Below are 23938 nucleotides of genomic sequence, written 5' to 3'. Positions count from 1 at the left end.
TAGGGACATATAGGTATTTAGTACTGATACATTTGTGACATAAGCGGTATTCAAATATACAGTACTGTTACCCCTAGATCCTGACAGAGTATATACATATGATGGGGAGGGGGGACTGTACATTAGGAGGGGGTGGGTGGGTGGGAGGGAAATATACATACGGCGGGGAGGGAATATATACATGCGGTGGGGAGGAGACTGTCTATTAGGAGGTGGTGGGGGTTTTGGGCATTTACGGTGGCCAGTTTCGAATTGCAGCCTCCCGTAGGTGCTCTTTAAGAGCGGTTTTGAATGTGGGCAGGGATTCACATTCCTTTACAGCTTTGGGTAGGGCGTTCCACATTGTTGTGGCATAATTGCGAAACGTGTTTAGTCCCTTGTTTGAGCCGAATCTGGGTTTAACATGATTTGTTGAGCTTCCTCTGGTGTAGTGGTTGTGGTATTCACTGACCTTTGGGAAGTATTTTGACATGTACATGGGCACCCCGGTCGTATAGTGTATCTTGTAGACCAGGCCCATTGCAAGTTGCTGTACTCTGTCGTCTACTCTAAGCCATCCTAGGTTGTCAAAGTGGGCAGGGGTGAGGTGGGTTCTGGGGTTCAGGTCAAGTAGTAGTCTGACCAGTTTGTTTTGTGATGTTTGTAATTTTGTTTTAAGCGCCTTTGAGGTGCTTTGGTACCATGAGGTGCACGCATAGTCATAGTACCCTTGAATGAGTGCTCCTGCCAGAGTCTTCAGGGTATTCTTGTTTACCAGAGAGGAGATCCGGTACAAGAATCTAGTTCGTTGGTTGACTTTTTTTATTACATTGGATGCCATTTTGTCACAGGAAAGATTTGCCTCTAGGATGGAACCCACTACTACTACTACTACTACTACTACTACTACTACTACTACTACTACTACTACTACTACTACTACTACTACTACTACTACTACTACTACTACTACTACTACTACTACTACTACTACTACTACTACTACTACTACTACTACTACTACTACTACTACTACTACTACTACTACTACTACTACTACTACTACTACTACTACTACTACTACTACTACTACTACTACTACTACTACTACTACTACTACTACTACTACTACTACTACTACTATTACTACTACAACTTTCACTACTACTACTACTACTAATGCTGTTACTACATTATATCTATCATGTGTTAACACAGCAATTGACACTGCTACACACCGTTCTGAGCATCTTAGTTAAAACCCTTAGCTTTGTTGTAATAGGCTTTAACCATTGATATTCACTCTACACATGTTGTCGGAGCCCAGGCCCAACCCTCTACAGGGTCAGCTGATGTCAAACACTCGCAGTGTTACAGTGTTTACACACATTTCTGCCACTTATTCTTTTAATGAACATTTAGGAGACATAAGCAATTAAGTCATTACACCTGTGGCATGTTTCACCTCCATGGCTTAATGAGCCCACATTCTGTACCTGTGAAACTTGTGAACCACAGTTTCAACCATGTTATTTCAATTTAGTCCAGCATGATATGTTTCCAACTAAATTGTTTGCATACTGTATGTTCAATTTTGATTGATGACTGTGACTGTGTTCTGGGAAATTACCATTGTAGGACTGAGGCACAGCAACAGCACAGCAGCCAGGAGAGGACCCACTGCATCATGGATAACCTGGATGACAGGGAGACACAGTGCTCCCCAGTGAAAGACTTTGATGAAATACTGGAGAGAAGAGCAGAGAAACGGGAATGCCTTAGAGGACGCAACAACGTGACCTCATGCCGGAGCCCTACGAGACAAGTAGACGACAAATGGATGAAGTATGAACTACAGCGAAAGAGGCAACTGGAGTTTCTGAAGAGGCGATCAGTGAGCCCAGATCCATGTCTTTTAACGCCCGTGAAGGCAAGAGACTGTTGTCCAAAAAGAAAACCCACAGTAAAGACATTTTCAAGGACATCTCATTGTCTGGTGACCTCAGAGACATTGCATGCCAATACCCAAAAGACCCCTACCTCTAATGGACGCCCATTGGTCATGTTGACCCCAAGCCCCAAGCAAGACGATGACCTAAGCACCAGTACCTGGGTAAAAACAAAAGAAGAAACTTTTCAACTTTAACATTCTTTTGAAATGACAAGTGTGTGCAATATGACCTTGTTCTACTGTTGCAGTTGTTGTAAGTTGTGCAGGATGAGAACACCTGCAAAATGCCTCAAATGTAATGTTAAATGTTATTAGTATCCACCTGTGATCATCCTGGGATTCCACAGTTGTAGCATATCTCTCTGGGTCTAAAAAATTATACAACATACTATTAGGTACATTTTGATGATATTTAAATATGAAGAGTGATTTTTATTAAACAAAGTGTTTATTACAACCATATAATACCTAAGAAACGTATTTACTCATTCTAAATGATATGTACAGACAAATGTTCTGGCCTGCCACTCTCCACACTTGTTACGTGTTCAGCCTTCGCCCCTCCCCTTCAACAACCTTTAGCACCCCTGCTCTAAGGAATAATATCATAGTTATCCTCTCCTCTCTCCTTTCCACCAGGCTTCATTGTGGTCCAAGCCTGTAGCACTGGTAAGCCAAGAGAAAAGCTTCACAAGAGAGCAAGCGGCAGCTCCATCTGTCTCCATACACGGGATGAAGAAACCAGACCAGCAGAGAGTAAAAGTTTCCAAAAAGACAGCCAAAAGTATGAATGGTAATTCTTTAGCTGTTGCAGAGAATGTTTGACTGCATAACGCTATTCGATCCATACCGACTATGTGCTATTTTCTCTTTTGAAGGCCCAAAGGCAAGCATCAGTACGTTCCTTCTAAATCAAAAGAATCTCCAACTTGAAAGATTCTCACGCCAAACTGAAAAAATCCTTCAGAAGATTACAAGAGAGGCCGGCGTGCAGACAGGGTGAGTCCAACTCCACTGTCAAATCTCAGATTATATCAGAACTTCAGAAGACTTTGTGATCTGTTCTATGTAGTCTGTTGGACTACGTTGAAATATGTTTCTTATTTACAGGCCCGGCTTTGCCATCGTCAGGGAATCTGTAAGTTTCTATAATTTAGTTTGACTCGTGTTATTTATCTATATGAGGTGTTGATGAGGGTGAACTATGCTTATTAGCGAGTGTCAGTAGAGATCAGAATGAAGACAAAACGTGTCGGTCTTAACTCGTCTCTCATCTCTCCCTAACAGGATGTTCAAGGGCTAGCTGACTGCTTGCAGGTAAATCAAACAGCCTATAAGTGCATTTTGAGCCGTGTTCTATCTGTTAAAGCTACCATCAGCACTGATCTGAGTACAGATTGCTGTCTGCCATGATATCCTTGGGGCCAAAGATGTCATTGTTCTTTACCAAATTTCAACTTTTGCATAAAATGACACATCATTTTGATAAAACGCAAGTTGGTTTTAACTGTCAAATTGAAACCTTGATAAATGATGAGTGAACTTAAAATCCATCAAAAACCCTTTTCTCCTCTGTTGTGTCCTGCTCCCGTCAGGAGGCTCTGTGGAGAGAGGAGGCAGTGCAGAAGAAGCTGTCTGTCCTTCAGGAGAGCGCTGCCATCCTGCTGTGCTCCTTTAAAACACTGTGGACAGTAAGACCCTCCTACATCCACTACTCGTTGGCTATTCCTCTAAAGCAAATTTCTTATCTGTAGTTACACACATTCACAAACAAGACAGACAGACACATGCGTGTGCACGTACACACATGCACACACACACACACACGCACACACACGCACTACATTAAATAAATTGTATTCACTGTAGCTGAATAACCTGCTCTGTATATCGACTCGTTGGCGGATTGCAAAACAGTCCATCACAGTCAGGCAGTTATCATATGTCTCTTTTGAGGCCTGTGGTTAGGCACTTCCTGCTCCTCTCTCTACTGAATAGGAAGAGTGCAAGCCATCACACAGGAAGGGTGTGTCAGTCAGTAGATGTTGTAGGTAGTAGCCCACTTCATAAGTGCTCTACGACTCTCTGTGAGGCTCTTTGGGTCTATTTTAGTTACTCTGACCGTGCTGAACGTTAGCGAGAAAGATGTGAAAATGTTTCCCTTCCTGCAGGAAATTACATTTGCACTGTAGATTAGAATATCTTGATTTGAGGGTTAATATTAATATATCTTCTTGTGAAAAGTATATTTTCCATTCAGGTATGTTACTATGTGTTAACTTCTATGCTATAAGTCACACTTTACCCGTTGTGTATGACATCACAGTCCTATTTTGGACTGTGACTCGTTCCTTCTGCAAGTTCCCTTTGTGCCACAGTTGGTGCAGGTGGTGGAGGCACAGAACGTATCCGTTTCAGTGTGACAGACAGCCGTTTCCTCTCTAACCCGACCACACAGAGCCGCTGCAGCGAGGACCTGCTGAGAAACAAGATCAAGGGTCTGGAGGCACAGCTGCAAGTCTCCCTGCAGGTAAGAATAGCAGCACTCATCAGCTATTGGCCGCTCGGTGCGTTAGAATAGCAGCACTCATCAGCTATTGGCCACTCGGTTAGGCTGGTAAAATATGCCTCCTAAAGTGTGTAAACGGAAGTACAGGAAGTACCGGCTACAGGCTTTCCGGTTTCGACAAAACAATTATAGAAACGTGTGAAGTGCACAATATTTCCTCGTTTAAGCCACTGCAACGGCTTTGCCTGAAGAATTTACTACATGACCGGGACGTTCTAGCTTGTTTGCCGATAGGATTCGGGGAAAGTTTGGTCCGTTCGGAGGCAGCTTCCAGGGGAAGTACATACACCGGAAATTCTACTCCATACACACTTTCGGCAGTAATTCTTTACCAGGCTTTATCTCACGGAGGAGATAAAACTGGGAATGAGGTTACCACTCGGTGCTTAAGAATAGCAGCACTCCGGGCGGTTGGGTGGCACAGTGGACATTGCGCTCGTCACCAACGCAAGAGACACCGAGTTCGACTCCGGCTGTCGGCGTTGCCTCCGGCTTGGGCCAGCCGTCATATTAACTCAATTGGCAGAGTTAGTGGGTGGAAGTCGATGGGTGGTAATCTGGACGTTGTGGACAGCGACTCCTACAGGTCGGTTGGGGGACGCCTGCACAGCAGAGACAGGAAATGGCAGGGGTAGTGTGAGCCTCCCACACATTACACCTCGCCAATGAGAGTCCGCGCTGGCAGGTGAAAAGATGTGACAGGCTGCCTCCTCGTGTATCGGTGGGAACACGTGATGCAAGGCTTCTATCCTCCCTACAACCGACCAGTGGGTGGCATATGCGAGCAACGTTCAAGACAGGGGAGGGGAGAATTGGCACAGGGAATTGGGATGGGAGAAAAATAGAAAAAGAGGAGCACTCATCAGCTATTGGCCGCTCGGTGCGTGCGGTTGATTCAAAGGTTCTCTCTATGCCTTTTTGGTTTGTTTTATCTTTCTTCAGCGGGTTGACAGCAGTTGTCACAGGAGCAACATGTTTTTTTTATTTTATTTTTTTTAACCCTTGAGGCACCTTAGTCGCAGAACTGGTCAAATGGGTTAGGGTTTTCTTCATGTGTGTTTGTGGATAGCGTTGGCTAGATTTTATGTATATGCCAAAAAAGTAGCTCACATCTTGGACTCACATTACAATAATCCATGTTTGTTTTTTTAAAACAATCACTATTAACTCATTGAGCGCCACAAGTCTTCTGGGAAATTATGACTAGATGGTCGCTGCTTTAATCAATGGGAGGACGGGGAGATTTGCGAGTGCTTAAAATATATCTTAAATTATGGCTATGGGTCTAATACACCCGTCGCTTTTCAATGAGTTGCTTGCAGTCAACATGTACAAAACGGATCGTTTTTTCATCTGTACATTTCGGTTTTATACCGTTTTGAATACGAGTATAGTTTTGGTGATTTCTAGTAATTCCAGAGAAAGACGCGATAATAGCCCTTTAGTGGAATACACAAAACACGTTGTCATTTTTCGGCTGATTTATGAATAGTTTTCAAATAAACGCTAGATTATCGATAGTATATGTGTCCTCAGGCTGAAAAATCGCTTATCCGTGCATTGGTCGGTGCCAACGGCACGCACACACACACACACACACACACACACACACACACACACACACACACGCTCCGATGGCGGTGAAAGGAACATCTGATTAACCCAAGATTCATAACATAAATTCCTTACCTCACATCTGATGTCCTGCAAAAAGATTAATCCAATTCCTGATCGCCATTCCAAATATTGATCGCGTTTATTGATCCAACGTTATATATCCAAAACACATAATCCACGCTGCTCCCAGTCTCCCCAGTCAATGTGGTATAACGATACTGCATGCCCGAGAAGGAAAACCTGGACCGGATTTTCTTTTGATGCACATCCCCAGCCAATCCAATCCAATGATGTACAATACCATCCGGGAGACGATAGGCGGCGGTATTTGCCCTTTTGCGAGCTCAGACCCATTCCCAACGATAACATCAGGTTGGATGGATGAAAATGAATGGATATCGCTAATAAAATAAATAACGATTAAAACCCGACTATCGTCGTGATTGGCGCTCAAGCATCGGCGAGTTAACCTGACTATCATCGTGACTGGCGTCCCATGAGTTAAGCGCGTGAACAACAAGTGTCACACCTTTCACCCTAGTCGCAGAACTGGACAGGTTAGGGTTAGGGGGTTAGGGTTAGAGTTAGGGTAACCCTAGACTTTCCATGCTTTTCTTGTTTGCACCGACTTCCAAAATCAGTCATGTACTATATAATATTCACAATTCAGTGCTATGAAGATTGAGAGCGGTTCTGCAATGTTTGCATTGGTTTACAACCCCATAATAATTTCTAGGTTTACCCAGGCCATGTTTCTTGCCCCTCTTCCTCCAGAAGTTCCCCATGAAGGATGGAGTGAAGAAGCTGGTGCTCCAGATGGAGAAGCAGAAGGTGGTGTATGAGGAGCTGGCCTTGGCTGCCATACAGAAGGCCACGGAGGAGAAGGCAGAGGCCCTCGGCAAGACAGAAATTCTCCAGGTGGGGCCCACTGTTGGGTAATATCCTGAGTCTCAGTGCACAGTAAGAGCTAGGCTATGCTGTCACTAGTGGAAGTGATGATAAGAAGAACACTCAACATCAACATGATCATCATTCATCTCATCACAAAGTTTCCTTCTTTCTTTCTTTTACTGTATATTTACATATTCAGTGTAAACAGTTCAAAGAGGTCAATAGAATTAGATCAATTAAACAATATAACATTAAACTAATTCTGTGGGACTGTCCCTGACTAAAGAAATTAAGTAATTGATCAATCAGGTATTTGAATAGTCTTATTTAATTGACAAATGTGTACAATTGCTTTTTCCACATTGTTGTCCTGTGAATTAATTCAGTCATGTATTGCACAATGGATCCACTCTACGTCGCCCTCATTTGCCTGTTCTATTCTCCATCCATCTATCATCCATAGCAACACTATATTATCACTGACATTCAGTTGGGGGATCCCCTTTGAACAGCCCATCTGAAGTTTCTCTCCTCCACGTTGCCTGTGGTGCTTTTTTGTTGTTGTTATTGCTAGGTTTTTAGTGAGTCATTCCTTATCTTCATTGGGGAAAGTCTGGGAGTGTTGCATATTTAGATTTTATGGTGTTTTTTGTTTTTGATATATTGTGATGTTTCTTCTTGACTTGTACAGCCCATGGGGGCAATTCCATGTGATCTCGGGCTATACAAATACATTTGATTTGATTTGATTTATGTAAAACGAGCTCTTTGCACCTAGCGTTAATCAAAGCACAAGTCTGTGATTATTGTTGTGATGCCAGAGATGAGCAAATCATCATCATCAAAGGGGGAGCCACAGAGCACTGTTGAACCCAGTGAAACTTCCAATGTCGGCATACACTCCCTATGTGTCCCACCAGGAGACGCTGCAGGCAGTCAAGGCAGAGGCGTTGAGGTGGCAGGGACTGTGTGAGGAGCTGAGACTGACCTCCGGTCGGCTGAAGGAGAATCAAGCGCTCTGCACTGGACAGCTGCAGCAGCTGCACAGCCAACTGGAGGTGCCATAATACAGTATGCTGTGGTCAGTGGGGTTGTTTAATCTGAAAGGTCGCCAGAACGTGATACGAAGCCATGTGTTTTTCTTTCCTGTACAGCTGTCCAGGGAGCAGGAGGCGGAGCTGAGGGAGGCGTTGGGGTCACTGCAGCAGGAGAAGGAGGAGCTACTTTACAACATCAACCTGCTAGAGGAGAACGGAGAGACTCTGAGAGACGAGATCCACAGCCTTAGAGGTCAGACTGAGAGCCTATGGAGTAAAGCCTTAGAGGTCAGACTGAGAGCCTATGCAGTAAAGCCTTAGAGGTCAGACTGAGAGCCTATGGAGTAAAGCCTTAGAGGTCAGACTGAGAGCCTATGCAGTAAAGCCTTAGAGGTCAGACTGAGAGCCTATGGAGTAAAGCCTTAGAGGTCAGACTGAGAGCCTATGGAGTAAAGCCTTAGGCCTTGTCCAGACGACGACGATTTTGGGTGTATCCGCCAAAGTATTTTCCACCACTACATCTGGGATCCAGGAGATGGCGCCACAGGAGACGATCTTCCACGCCGGCAATGGGTTCTGCTGAACCGTTTAAGATCTGGGGTTGGTCGCTTTAAAGCATCCTTAAAGAAGTGGGGCCTGGCAGACAGCGCTGCATGTGAGTGTGGAGACCCTGAGCAGACTGTTGACCACATCCTGACCATCTGCCCCCTATACAAACCACCCTCGGAAGCCAGCCTCTTTGATGTGGGACCAGAGTTAAGGGCATGGCTACAAGATACAGAGTTGGACCTCTGACGTTACACGAAAAAAAAGTCCAGACGGAACCGCGTTCTGGGAGCCTGAATACGCTATTTTCTGAGAATGGGTCCCAGAGTGAACAAATCTGAAGACACAATAAATCAATCAATCAATGCCACCCTTGCTTTCCCGTCTTTACAAGCCAGTACGCATCTTTCCTGAACCGATGACGCGATAGGGTGGGGCTAGTCGAAAGGACTGGACACAGGGACAAGTTAAATATCAATCAATTAATATAATACAACAGGTAGTTCGAGCTGCGCTGTCGTGCCTACGACCGCACCATATTATATACGGCTTTGACGCGCTCTCTCTCTCCTGCCGATTAAAATCAGCAGCTCTTCCTCCTCGATTGCCTGTAGCTGCATTTGCACGGTGTCTCTCTCCTCTCCTTTGGAAACTAGCGTTAGCTCAAAAGCACAGAACCAGACGACACAAGTTGTTCCGCTAGCGAAAACAACAATAGCACTTCTGGCCGGGGGGTTTCAAAACAAAAGAGCGACGTCTAAAACAGGAAAGACGTTTATTTTGTACATTTGTCACAGCAATACAGCGTTTCAGTGGTTTTGTTTGGACGCATATATTTCTTGAGACGATTTCGTGTTTACGGAAAACTTTTTTGAAATGAAAACGAAAAAGATCGCTTCCGTCTTCGTCTGGACAAGGCCTTAGAGGTCAGAGTGAGAGCCTATGGAGTACAGTTGTCTTTAAGCTTTTGTAATTACTCTGCTAATGCCAGAGGTGGGACCAAGTCATGCAAGTCTGAAGTCTTTACACTCAAGTCCCAAGTTGATGTCAACACGTTGATGATGACTAATGGGGATCCTAATAAACATAAACATAAAGTCAAGACTGGCTATTCCCAAGTTAGGTCCCAAATCAAGACAGGCGAGTCTCAAGCAAGTCACAAGTCTGAATTCGAGATTTGAGGATTTCGAGTCCTAAACAAGTCCTAATGGGTTCTTTACAAATGCAATGGCTTTACAAACTTTAAAGTCAACAGAGTAATAGTTAATAGTATATTAAATGTAGATGATTCTGTACTGACAACTTGCGTCTCTGCTTGTGCTACTTGAGTGGCAGCTGATGGATTGGTCCAAAGTGGAACTGTAATCAGGGAAAACAAGTTGATTTGCTTTACACTAAGCATACTGTTTTTACCTTTTGGGCATGGGGAGAGTATCAAGTCTTTCAAGTCATGAGGCTCAAGTCTGAGTGAAGTCACGAGTCATTGGTGTTAAAGTCAAAGTTGAGTTGCAAGTATTTTTTTTTTAGTCAAGTCTAAAGTCATCAACTTTGTGACTCGAGTCCAAGTCATGTGACTCTGGCTAATGGTCAACGAGGACGCTAATCCCTAGTCAATATTCCAAGACAAGTCTATAAAAGCCTCAGTCTAAATCCTAGTTAATAGCCTGTGAAATTTAGTTCATAATCGCATCAGTGCTCCTCAGTGCCATACAGACGTTATGACCTATACATCATGGTAGAGTGTGGTGTGAGAGAGTAAGGTGTCCCCACTTGTCCTTGTCTCCCGTAGATGACAGTTCTGAGAGGGAGGACCTCGTGGTGCAGCGTGAGGAGCCAGAGAAGAACCAGGCTGTGAGGAGAGACTCCCAGCTGGAGGAGCAGCTCTCTCAGACTCAGGACAGACTGCAGCTGAAGGAGAGAGAGGTGATGAGGGGAGATCTCCGCTCACTCACTCTGCCTTGATTAATAAAGGGGTAGTTCTGATTTTTTTGGAAGCCTGGCTTTATTTCCTACTTCCACAATCCATGTTGTTCCTCATATTAATGGGTTAAGCTCCTATCTGTACAAGCTGACCGAAGCTAACTTAAATCTATTCTGTGTGCACTGTGGAGTAGATTTCAGTTAGTTTCAGTCAACTTGTACAGACAGGAGCTTGACCCCACTGACTTTGCATTATTATGTGGCTAACTAGGCGGAGCTAGTATGAGGAACAGCATGGATTGCGCTGAGAAAGGACTCTACCAATCAACACCATCATTGGTATGTAGTAAATAGGGCAAAAATGTACTATCCCTTTAAGTGACAAGAACAGAAAACACTGGACTCCTACGTGTGTGGAGCCAAAATTGATTCACCAACACCAGTCCCCTCACAGCCATGGATGATGGTATACAAATGGGTGCATTTATATATATATAAATATAATATTTATAATATATATAATTCATAATAATTCATAATATATATAATGTATATTATTTATACAACACCTTTATCCAAAGCGCTTTACAACTCATGTCTCACAACGCATGCCTCACATTCACCTGTTCACTCACACATTCACATGCCGAATGCGGCAGCAACCATTAAAAAAGGAGCAGTTAGGGGTTATGTGTCTTGCTCAAGGACTCCCGGGAGGAGCCGGAATCGACCTGGGAACCTACCGATTACCAGACCACCTCCATCTCCTGTGCCACTGTCACCCCTATACAATGACATAGAAGCATCATTCCATAATACCTTTGAGCATTAATGATGGTCTTATTGATACAGGTTATGATTTGTAGATAAAAAGCAATGTCTCTGTGTCTGTTTCAACCCACCATAGCCACAGAGATGGAGGCATTTTACTAAATGTGTGTCAAACTCATGTCAAGATGTTCCAATCCGTCAGCCCCATCAACAGGTCTGCCAGGTGGTCTTTATTTTTGGCACAGGGCTGTCCTTTTGTTTACAGGTGGATTTTGGGTGTTTGATATTATCCATGCAAAGCATCCATAATTAAAGTGGAGATAGAAATTATGTAATATAGCAGTAGGGTGAATTAGCACTCGCGCATTTGTGTCTTTGTTTATGCATGTGTGTGTTTCAAGTTTGTTCAAGTTTGTTTAATAGTTGTCATAGTAAAATACAGAATACTTTTCCATGAAATGCTTTTTTCTGTATGAGCTCCTGGGATTGTGCTAGATAAAAATAGATAAAAAGTATAAAATAGAAAAAGTCAAAAGTACGTAAACAAAAAGTGTTCAGTCAATATACATACAATACAATACACAGTAAAAAAAAGAGTAACAGTGAGGTACAATGCAGAAATGGGATGAGGTACAACTTAGGGTAAGGTGCAATGAGGTATGGATTGTAGTGCAATCTCGTTGCTAATAAATATAAAGTGTGTTAAAGTGTCTAAAGTGGGGCACCCAAGTGGCGACCCATGTAACACGCTGTGTTGCGAAGCGGCCGGCCCGGGTTCGATTCCCGGACCCGGTGTCCTTTGCCGAATGTCTTCCCCCCGCTCTGTCTCCCGTTTTTCCTCTGTCTCTCTCTCTACCGGACTGCCCGGTAGTACAAACAAATAAAAATCTACCAAAAACATAATAAAAAAAAAAGTGTCTAGAGTGGGTGTTACGGTGAGTGTTTATTTAAAGTGTGTGCGTGTGGATGTGTGTGCTGCTGTGAGTGTAGATGATGGGTTGTTAGTACATAGTGTCATTGTCATTGAGCATCCTGATGGCCTGGGGATAGAAGCTCCTTCTGAGTCTCTCTGTACTGGCCATGAGACTCCGGTATCGCTTGCCTGACCGCAGCAGTTCAAAGAGGCAGTTGGTTGGGTGACTAGAGTCTTTGATTATTCTCTTAGCCTTGCCCCTGCAACGCTTGTTGTAAATGTCCTGGAGAGTGGGAAGCCCACCTCCAATTGTGCGTTCGGCTGAACGGGCCACTCTCTGTAGTCTGCTACGCTCTTGTGCAGTGCTATTTCCAAACCAGGAGGTGATGTTACCAGTCAGGATGCTCTCTATTGTGCATGAGTAGAAGTTCTTGAGGATCTTCTGACTCACTTTGAACTTCCTTAGGCGCCTAAGGAAGTAGAGGTGTTGCCGTGCATTTTTCACTACACTGTCAATGTGTGTGGTCCATGTCAAGTCCTCGGATATGTGGGCTCTGAGGTACTTAAAACTGTTCACCCTCTCGTGTGTCTATGTATGTGTGTGTAATGATGTAATATAGCAGTAGGGTGAATGAGCACTCACGCATTAGTGTGCATGCATGTGTGTGTCTTTGTCTGTGTGTGCTGTACAGTGTGAGGAGCTGCAGACGGAGCTGGAGACCATGGAGCAGGAGTGTCAGTCCAGTCAGACCCGGCTGACGCAGTGCAGGGAAGAGCTCCGACAGCTGAGCCACCGTCGCCACAGCAGGGTGAGCTGTGTGTGTGTGGTATTCTTTTAACACGGAAACCTGAGAACCATGTCTACTATAATACCCTCTATTATAACTTGTTTCTATTATACTCCCTACCTCCTTATCTTCTTCCTCAGTGCCGGCCACATCAGAGCAGCACAGAAACCTAACTATGCAACAATGATCATTGTTGTTCTTCTTTTCTCTCTGTATAGAGGCCGTGTGGCTCCTGGTGGAGGCTGTGCGTGTTCCTGCTTCTACTCCTGGCCGCAGTCGGGGTCGCCGTGTTGTGGCTGTGGCATCCCCCTTTCAGGGAGCAAGTGGAGGCCTTGTGCTTGGATATCGAGGCACGCGTTGAAGATTATCTATTATGCATGGCTTCTTCTCTACACTCGGGGTGTTTTAGACCCACATGAAAGCAGCACTGCCCAGGGATTTTTTAACGTAGTTGTTACTGTGAAAGGAAGAGATTGTTTCAGGGCTGTGTTAAGTTATTGGTTTGTTTGTTATTTTAAAGTGAGTATGTGCTGAGTATGTGTATTAGAAATGTAACTCAAGTGAACTGAAGCATAAACCATGTACTATATAAATATGTTTTTTTTTTACATGCATACTGTGTGCTGCACAAGTTGTACCAAAGCAACACATCCAGAAGTTCAACGTTATGTTCGCCAGTCGCCAGATACCTCTGTTTGGAATGAGACAAATAGAAACCTGCAAAAATAAATTGTAATCTTGCATTATGAAAGTTGTTTGACGATCACATTTTGAGAAATGTCTCAATTGCTATTAACAACAGAAGGTAAAGGCATACGATTGAATGAAACAGTACATTTGAGGGAAGTATAAGGTATGAAACGTATGTTTTGGTTGGGCTGTCATGATTTCCCAAAACTGGTTTTAGGACCAGAGTGGAAATAAGTCAAATGACTTTCTGTGCCATACTTGTACTTTTTATTTACATTGCATGTATATTTTTAAATATTTGAATAAAAATGCAATAAAAAAATTAAAGGGGTGTTTAGGGGTTTACAGTTCTAGAGTCAGGAGATGTGTTACACATAATCATTAATGTTCATATGTTAAAGAGCAGTCAGTTCAAAATATTAAAGAAGCAGTCAGTTCAAAACGTTACAGAAGCAGTCAGTTAAAATGATAAAGATGCAGTCAGTTCAGATGTTAAAGAAGCAGTCAGTTCAAATGTTAAAGATGCAGTCAGTTCAAATGTTTTTTTTTTTATCCACTTTTTCTCCCATTTTCTATATTTTCTCCCATCCCAATTTCGTATCATCCAATTCAACCCTCCCCTGTCACGGACGCTGTTTCTTGCCTCCCACAAGCCGGCTGCAATGTGGACTAAGTCATACATAGCACAAGTCCCCTCCGGTACTTGAGGTAACAGCAGTCGCATCTTTTCACCTGCGCAGCTCGATCTCTCAGTGGCGAGGAGTAATGCGTGGGAGGCTCACGCTGCCCCCGACACTTGCTGATTCTACTGCGCAGGCGCACCAACCGACCTGTAGGAGTCGCTGTCCACAACGCCCGATCCCCACCCTTCAGTTTCCCTCCCCGTAATACGGCCAATGTGTATTACTGTGGACGACCAGCTAAACTGAAAGCAAATGTGGAGCGCTGGGCTCGAACTGACGAGCCCAGCGTCTCCAGCATTTCGTGGCGAGTACCTTGCCCACTACGCCACGTAGCCGCCCCAGTCAGTTCAAATGTTAAAGAAGCAGTCAGTTCAAATGTTAAAGAAGCAGTCAGTTCAAATGTTAAAGAATCAGTCAGTTTAAAACATTAAAGAAGCAGTCAGTTCAAATGTTACAGAAGCAGTCAGTTCAAAACGTTAAAGAAGCAGTCAGTTCAAAATGTTACAGAAGGTCAGTTCAAATGTAAAAAAAGCAGTCAGTTCAAATGTTAAAGAAGCAGTCAGTTCAAAATGTTACAGAAGCAGTCAGTTCAAATGTTAAAGAAGCAGTCAGTTCAGATGTTAAAGAAGCAGTCAGTTCAAATGTTAAAGAAGCAGTCAGTTCAAATGTTAAAGAAGCAGTCAGTTCAAAATGTTACAGAAGCAGTCAGTTCAAATGTTAAAGAAGCAGTCAGTTCAAATGTTAAAGAAGCAGTCAGTTCAAAACGTTAAAGAAGCAGTCAGTTCAAAATGTTCAAAAAGCAGTCAGTTCAAATGTTAAAGAAGCAGTCAGTTCAAATGTTAAAGAAGCAGTCAGTTCAAATGTTACAGAAGCAGTCAGTTCAAATGTTAAAAAAGGTTATTAACTAACAACATTTAGGCAAGACTGGCAATCATTATTGCTATATGAGAACAACTTCTTTGTCCCCAAATACCTAATATACAGCTACATTACTTATGGATAAATAGGCTTAGCAAAGATTTGGAGACAAAAGTTGGAGACAATACACAGCTGAACTTTCTGAACGGGACGGAGGCCATTGTTCTTTCAGTTCAGTGGTTTTTAACCATTCCAGATAAAGCTCCATTCTCAGTGAACAGACTGACACAGCATATCCAGCGCACAGATCCCTGCCCTCTGTCTTTCACCAACGTTTACCTGTATGTTCCCCAAATAGACCACAAGCCATTCAAGAGATGTATCTTCTATGGCCTGCAGTAAATATCCCTGGGAACCAAGCGTTGAAGGTAAGAGACGACCGATTGATAAATGTGAGGCTGGACCTTCTTTTTTTGTCATAGTAGATTTAACATACTGTAAGTCACTAATGCCATGTAACAACTGCGCGTACGAATGTCTCCACATGTTATGTAATATTTATATCACATGATCGATAACAGGATGTTGACAAACTCTTCTTGGTCGTTTACAGAGACATTTTGTACTACAAGATGAGGCCTCCAGTTCTCCTGCTGTGTCTGGTGGGGCTATGTCTTTGGAACATTGCACTCTCGCTGAAGATCTGCGCTTTTAACATCCAGAGCTTTGGAGAAGCAAAGGCCAGCAACAAGAAGGTTATGGGGATTCTGCTCAAGGTATAGTACAGTAAGTTATAGTACAGTAAGCTATAGTACAGCATGACAGTAAGCTATAGTACAGTAAGCTATAGTACAGCATGACAGTAAGGTATAGTACAGCGTGACAGTAAGGTATAGTACAGTAAGGTATAGTACAGCATGACAGTAAGGTATAGTACAGCATGACAGTAAGGTATAGTACAGAGTGACAGTAAAGTATATTACAGTAAGGTATAGTACAGCGTGACAGTAAGGTATAGTACAGAGTGACAGTAAAGTATATTACAGCATGACAGTAAGCTATAGTACAGTGTGACAGTAAGGTATAGTACAGCATGACAGTAAGGTATAGTACAGCGTGACAGTAAGGTATAGTACAGCGTGACAGTAAGGTATAGTACAGCGTGACAGTAAGGTATAGTACAGCATGACAGTAAGGTATAGTACAGCGTGACAGTAAGGTATAGTACAGCGTGACAGTAAGGTATAGTACAGCGTGACAGTAAGGTATAGTACAGCGTGACAGTAAGGTATAGTACAGCGTGACAGTAAGGTATAGCACAGCGTGACAGTAAGGTATAGTGCAGTAAGCTATAGTACAGTAAGCTATAGTACAGTAAGGTATAGTACAGCGTGACAGTAAGGTATAGTGCAGTAAGCTATAGTACAGTAAGCTATAGTACAGTAAGGTATAGTACAGCATGCCAGTAAGGTATAGTACAGCGTGACAGTAAGGTATAGTGCAGTAAGCTATAGTACAGTAAGCTATAGTACAGTAAGGTATAGTACAGCATGACAGTAAGGTATAGTGCAGTAAGCTATAGTACAGTAAGCTATAGTACAGTAAGGTATAGTACAGCGTGACAGTAAGGTATAGTGCAGTAAGCTATAGTACAGTAAGCTATAGTACAGTAAGGTATAGTACAGCATGCCAGTAATGTATAGTACAGTATGACAGTAAGGTATAGTACAGTATGTATAGTACAGCATGACAGTAAGCTATTATACAGCATGACAGTAAGGTATAGTACAGTATGACAGTAGGCTATAGTACAGTATGTATAGTTCAGTAAGGTATAGTACAGTATGACAGTAAGGTATAGTACAGCGTGACAGTAAGGTATAGTGCAGTAAGCTATAGTACAGTAAGCTATAGTACAGTAAGGTATAGTACAGTAAGGTATAGTACAGCATGCCAGTAAGGTATAGTGCAGTAAGCTATAGTACAGTAAGCTATAGTACAGTAAGGTATAGTACAGCGTGACAGTAAGGTATAGTGCAGTAAGCTATAGTACAGTAAGGTATAGTACAGCATGCCAGTAATGTATAGTACAGTATGACAGTAAGGTATAGTACAGTATGTATAGTACAGCATGACAGTAAGCTAGTACAGTGGTTCCCAAAGTCGGGGTCGCGACCCAAAGGTGGGCCGCGAGCAGCCACGGGAGGGGCGCGAGATGGTTTCCAAAAATAAAAGAAATAAAAGAAAACGTTTTTTTTTTTGTCAGGCCACTGAACTTAGAAGCAGGCCAGGACAGTGTTTCTAGTTGTATTCTAAAATTCTATTCTATTGTATTCTAAAATGTGACTATATGGTTTTATATTAACTTAATAAATAAACAAAAACGAAAAATCTACTTATTTCAACGAACATTTCAAACTAAATAACAGATTATGCACATAAAACGCTGAAAACAACCGAAGCAACAATAGTATTTTAATGAGGCTATTATTATTATCATTATTATTTTGCAACAAGTTATCCCTCTCATAAATAGCACATATAAATGAATAACTAACATGAACTAACTTAATAGGATTGAAGTGATATTTGGCTTAAAAAATCGGTCGCCTGGCAAAAAAAAAGAAAAAAAAAGCCTGACGATGTGCATTGGGCCGCGGCTCTCTGACGCCTTATTTTCTGGGTCCCGGCCTGAAAAGTTTGGGAACCCCTGAGCTAGTATACAGCATGACAGTAAGGTATAGTACAGTATGACAGTAGGCTATAGTACAGTATGTATAGTTCAGTAAGGTATAGTACAGAATGACAGTATGGTATAGTACAGTATATAGTTCAGTAAGGTATAGTACAGTATGACAGTACGGTATAGCACAGTATGTATAGTTCAGTACGGTATAATACAGTATGACAGTAAAGTATAGCACAGTATGTATAGTTCAGTATGGTATAATACAGTATGACAGTAAAGTATAGCACAGTATGTATAGTTCAGTAAGGTATAGTACAGTATGTATAGTTCAGTACGGTATAATACAGTATGACAGTAAGGTATAGTACAGTATATAGTTCAGTAAGGTATAGTACAGTATGACAGTAAGGTATCGTACAGTATGTATAGTTCAGTAAGGTATAGTACAGTATGACAGTAAGGTATCATACAGTATGTATAGTTCAGTACGGTATAATACAGTATGACAGTAAGGTATAGTACAGTATATAGTTCAGTAAGGTATAGTACAGTATGACAGTAAGGTATCGTACAGTATGTATAGTTCAGTAAGGTATATTACAGTATGTACAGTTCAGTAAGGTATAGTACAGTGTGACAGTAAGCTATAGTATAGTATCACAGGAAGGTATAGTACAGTATGACAGTAAGGTATAGTACAGTATGGGTACAGTATGTATAGTACAGTATGTATACTATACTAAACTATACATAACTTATAATGACGTCCACACAAGTAGGAGACTGTTGACAAGGTCCTTTTATTGGTTTATAAAGCCCTAAATGGTAAGGCCCCTGCTTACCTAGCAGACCTCCTCACCCCCTATACCAACGCCAGGACCCTCAGATCGGCTGATAAGGGTCTCCTAACCACCCGTAGGTCTAACTTCAAGTCTAGGGGGGGGGACGTGCTTTTGCGGTCGCAGCCCCTGACCTCTGGAACAGCATCCCCATGTCCATTAAATCTGCCCCCTCCATTGAGTCTTTTAAATCAAAACTCAAAACCCACCTATATCGCCTGGCCTTCCCTGACTCACTCTGACTCTTGCCGTACTTGTTGACGTGTTGTTCTGTTTTTCCTTTGTCTATCCGTTGATTTTATTTAATTTTTCAGTTTATTTTATACTTTTCTTTGTACTTAGCTTAGCTATGTGAAGCACTTTGGTTGACAAGCGTCATGTTTAAACGTGCTATATAAATAAATTTGATTGATTGATTGATTGATTGATTGATTGATTGATTGATTGATTGATTGATAAGTCTTGCGTTTCATTCCCTTAGATCCTTGTTCGGTGTGATCTATGTCTGATCCAAGAGGTCCGAGACTCCAAGGGAGCAGCCATACCCACTCTGGTGACAGATCTCAACAGGTACAAGCTGAGGGGGCTTTTTTGAGGACAGTATTCAAACATCTGCCACTGTATGAACTGACTTTCATTAAATCACAGTGTATATTTAACTCTGCAAGAGACCATTGAACACAAAATCTATTGTGTATATTTGGATCCAAGGTTTCTCATTCTTGCAGAGCCAAATATACTTTTCCTTGATGCCTCTAAATCTTGGAATGTCCTCCAACTCTCTCTGAAGTTGGAGGTTCTCCCTTCCCTTGGTATGTTTAAACGTATGATTTAAGACCATTGTGTAACTGCTTTAGCTGATTTTTTAAATAATTTTAAAACGTTTTTTTATTTTGACTCTGTTGGGTTTAATTTTCTGTGAATATTGCTTTTATTATGTACTGTTTACATTTGTACAATCGTAATTTCTGTAAATGAGGGAAACCTCAAAAGCTTACGATTTTAAATAAAGGTTGAAATGAAATGAAAATACACTGCTATAGTTACGGAGAGAGCAGGCAAATGTGTGTTGGATCCTCTCTTGATTGATTGATTGATTGAAATTTGTATTAACAGATTTCAGAATGGGTACAATACAGTACGGCTCTCATATAGGATAGAGAATAGATTTCCATTCACAATAATAAATAATAAAAAGCCATTTGATCTTGTTATCACCAGGTTTGACAAATCCAACTCGTATTCCTACGTGGAGAGCGAGAGGTTAGGAAGGAGTTCATACAAAGAACAATATGTCTACATTTACAGGTAACTCGCATACAATGTGACCATATTAGTGGAAACAAAGTCAATATTTCTTTATTCATTTCATATTTTCCTTTTGTTGCAGGAGTAACTTGCTGCAGGTCAAAGAGCATTATCAGTATCCTAAACTAGAGGGGAAGGGAACCAATGAAACAGATGTTTTCTCCAGAGAGCCATTCATTGTCCGGTTTCACTCCCCTACTACCTGTGAGAACAAAACTAGAAATGTTTCAGTATTAGGAAAAAGGTGACACTTCATGACACCTCATCATTCATAGTATTGAATGATAGGAATAGGATATTTCACTGCTCAAATGTTTGAGAGAATCAAGTATTTTATGAAATTACAAAAGAACATTTATTATTGTATTATTGAGAGACATCCTAATCCTATGAATGTTATCTTTTTTTAGTGGTGAAGGATTTTGTCCTGATTGGCCAGCACACCTGTCCAAAAACAGCCATGAAGGAGATTGATGAACTCTATGCTGTCTTCAAAGGAATCTATAAGAACTTAAAGACTGATGTGAGTTGAACCGCCAAAATGTAATATTTTATGTCCACAGCTCAACCTCACATGGGTTAACTTAACTCCACATATGATGAAAGTGAAACTGTCACTTCCTGTCCTCTGTGTAGAATGTGCTGATCTTAGGGGACCTCAATGCTGGCTGCAGCTACGTCACCATCAAGGGCTGGAGAGCTGTCCGCTTGAGGAGTGACCCCAAGTTCCGCTGGCTTATTGGAGATGAGCAGGATACTACAGTCCGACAGAAAACACACTGTGCTTATGACAGGTGAGAGATGCTGTGTGACAAAATATCATCTTTATAAGACCAACTAAATATAACTAGAGATGTTCTAGCTACAATGCTACTATTCTTACCTCGAAAGTCATGGAAAAAATAGTCTACGAACAGGTCGAAAAGTACCTCACGGAGAAAAAAGCAAATCTACGAATTCCAATCTGGCTTCAGAACATCCCACTCCACTGACACATGCCTTCTCTAGTTGAACGACCACATCAAACAAGAGGTGGACGCGGGCAAATACTGTGGCATGGTCATGCTGGACCTCCAAAAGGCTTTCAACACTGTCAATCACTCCATTCTGATTGACAAGATAAAAGCAATTGGTTTTGATAGTTCATCAGTGAGCTGGATGCAATCCTACCTGGAGGGGAGAGAACAGATGGAGGAGGTAAACGGTACACTACCCCCCCCCCCCCCCCTCCCAGTGAGCTGTGGTGTTCCACAAGGAAGCATACTAGGACCGTTATTGTTCCTAATTTATGCAAATGACATGTCATTAGCTTGTGACTGCAATTTGTTCCTGTTTGTGGACGACTCAGCCCTGCTGGTCTCTGACAGGGACAAGTTGCAGGTTGAAAAAGCCCTCAGCTCTGAACTCGGCAGAATCTGCACCTGGCTCGCTGATAACAAACTATCATTACACCTGGGTAAAACAGAGTCCATTCTCTTTGGATCAAATAACAAACTCAGCAAGGCCAACGGCTTCTCTGTTACAGTGGGTGACAATATTGTCACAAGGAAAGATTAAATCAAATTACATACCTGGGTTCCATCCTAGAGGCAAATATTTCCTGTGACAAAATGGCAATCAATGTAATCAAAAAAGTCAACCAACGAACAAGATTCTTGTACCGGATCTCCTCTCTGGTAAACAAGAATACCCTGAAGACTCTAACAGGAGCACTCATTCAAGGGTACTACGACTATGCGTGCACCTCATGGTACCAAAGCACCTCAAAGGCACTAAAAACAAGATTACAAACATCACAAAACAAACTGGTCAGGCTACTGCTTGACCTTACTCCGAAAACCCACCTCAGCCCTGCCCATTTTGACAACCTAGGATGGCTTAGAGTAGACGACAGAGTACAGCAACTTGCAATGAGCCTGGTCTACAAGATACACTACACCACTAAGATACCCATGTATATGTCAAAATACTTCCCAAAGGTCAGTGAATACCACGACCACAACACTAGAGGGAGTTCCACAAATCATGTTCAACCCAGATTCGGCTCAAACAAGGGACTAAACATGTTTTGCAATTATGCCACAACAATGTGGAATGCCCTACCCACAGCCGTAAAATAATATGAATCCCTACCCACCTTAAAAACTGCTCTCAAAGAGCACCTACGGGAGGCTGCAATTCGAAACTGGCCCCAGTAAATGTCCAACCCCCCCCCCCCCCCCCCCCCACCCAACCCCCTCCAATGTACAGTTTCTCCCCCCTCAAATGTATATATTCTCTTTTAGAAACTCTGTCTCTTAAAGGAAAACTCCAACATTTTTGGAAATTAGCTTATTTAACATCTTCCCTGGAGTTAGACAAGAAGATACATACCTTTTTTGTCTCTGTGTGTGCATTTAGCTTTGGGAACAGTCGCTCCGTTAGCGTAGCTTAGCTTCATCACTGGAAGTGGGGGAGGACAATAGCCTGACGTTCCCTTACAGTGTATACAGTCACCAAATACACTCCAAATACAACTCCAAAATGTTCATGTAAACATGTTGTGACCTGTGTATTTACCACGTGGAGAAATAAAAAATTATTGAATTAGACAATTACGTTTTCTAAGCAAATATACTCTGAACAATATTTTGCCTAAGCACTCGTCTCTGTGCGCAGCCAGTGATTTCTACGTGAAGCCGTGTTTGTGGACATTCTCATTAATTCAAAGGATCCGAACCGATTGAAGTTTATGGATACCATGACTTAAAATCCTCTTACCTTGACGATTAAAAGCCTCCCCAATTTAGAAAACAGTAATCCAATGGCTGGTATTGATAATATAATACTAACTACTGCACGTAGCTAACCGGAGCTAACACAGAACCGGACGGTCAGTAAAGCAAATATAATGACTTCCTTTCTGGGGGGTTTCAAAATAAAAGAGCGACGTCTATAGCAGCGGAAAACGTTTATTTTGTACATTATCTAACGTTAACACGAACCTAAACTAACGTTACAACTAACCTAAAGTACTGTATATTTGTATGTCGTGTATGTCATAAATGTTATGATGAATTGAAAATGGGGGACCCTGATGTAAACAAGACGAAAGTCTTTCTCTGGTCTGCATTCCCTTAACAATTGTGTGTATTGAGCCATACTGTATTGTACGCATTCTGCAATCTGTTAATAAAGTTTTCAATCAATCAATCAATCACTACAATAATACAGTGTAGACTTCAATAATTACTTGGTATTCACAATGGAGATAACTAGTGTGTTTCTGATAACTTGTACATGGATTGTTATAACTGGTAATTTACTGCATGCATAATGTCAGCAGCATGAATGGTTATAGTATAACAGCATGTACATATGCCAGGCATACAGTATGTTTTCATATATTTACATATATATTTATCCTACAACAGGATTGTTGTCCACGGACGTGAGATTATCTCTGGGATAGTTCCAGGTTCAGCACAGCCCTTCAACTTTAAAGAGCAGTTCCATCTGACTGAGGAGGAGGTAAACATTTCAAAATTGTACTGTAGGATACTTGATTATATATATATACTTGTCCCTTTTTTTTGAGTAATATTAATTTTATTAATTTGATTGTCTTTCAGGCTCTGGGGGTGAGTGATCACTTCCCAGTAGAAGTCGACCTGAAACCCAACCATCGCTACCTCCTCCGCCATGAACTGTAGATTATTATGATTGTTCAGAATTTACACTATTAATTTGTCAACACTGCAGTCATCATCTCTGTTGTCTCAAAGACCAATAAATAGCAGTTGTTTCAACATAAAGGAAGTAGGTGTTTGAGTGTGTCTATGAGTGCTGAGCTCTGTGGTGTGCATTTGAAAGTAAAAAACCGCATCAAAGCTGACATTATTTCAAGATA

At 42.0% G+C, this 23938-nt stretch overlaps 2 protein-coding genes across 2 annotated transcripts; both read left to right on the top strand.

Annotated features, from left to right (window-relative positions):
* Nucleotides 1-1666: 1666 nt before the first annotated feature.
* Nucleotides 1667-13916, top strand: traf3ip3 (TRAF3 interacting protein 3; the record flags this gene model as incomplete). Its single annotated transcript, XM_084333291.1, has 13 exons — nt 1667-2092; nt 2570-2723; nt 2809-2929; nt 3041-3068; nt 3218-3247; nt 3526-3621; nt 4389-4460; nt 6891-7034; nt 7928-8065; nt 8162-8297; nt 10380-10513; nt 12887-13003; nt 13201-13916. The coding sequence occupies 13 exons, from the start codon at nt 1667-1669 to the stop codon at nt 13399-13401; spliced, it is 1797 nt and encodes a 598-aa protein (XP_084189417.1). The 3' UTR covers nt 13402-13916.
* A 1599-nt stretch (nt 13917-15515) lies between these two features.
* On the top strand, nt 15516-23781 carry dnase1l1l (deoxyribonuclease I-like 1-like). The gene is made up of 9 exons (XM_084332621.1): nt 15516-15641; nt 15827-15989; nt 19223-19311; nt 19963-20049; nt 20132-20253; nt 20460-20572; nt 20686-20843; nt 23463-23559; nt 23661-23781. The coding sequence occupies exons 2-9, from the start codon at nt 15846-15848 to the stop codon at nt 23739-23741; spliced, it is 891 nt and encodes a 296-aa protein (XP_084188747.1). The 5' UTR covers nt 15516-15641; nt 15827-15845; the 3' UTR covers nt 23742-23781.
* The last annotated feature ends 157 nt before the right edge of the window (nt 23782-23938 follow it).

The sequence above is a fragment of the Notolepis coatsorum genome, assembly GCF_963971535.1.
Source record: "Notolepis coatsorum genome assembly, chromosome: 17".
In the NCBI taxonomy this organism is placed as follows: Eukaryota; Metazoa; Chordata; class Actinopteri; order Aulopiformes; family Paralepididae; genus Notolepis; species Notolepis coatsorum.
Note: the sequence above shows the minus strand (reverse complement) of the source record. Positions and strands in the feature narration are given on the sequence as shown.

Bases quoted from the DNA above. Each gene is read 5' to 3' on its own strand.
- dnase1l1l (XM_084332621.1), top strand. From the start codon at position 15,846: ATGAGGCCTCCAGTTCTCCTGCTGTGTCTGGTGGGGCTATGTCTTTGG. The intron at 19,312-19,962 runs GTACAAGCTGAG...TGTTATCACCAG, and splicing joins CTGGTGACAGATCTCAACAG to GTTTGACAAATCCAACTCGT. The intron at 20,254-20,459 runs GTGAGAACAAAA...ATCTTTTTTTAG, and splicing joins GTTTCACTCCCCTACTACCT to TGGTGAAGGATTTTGTCCTG.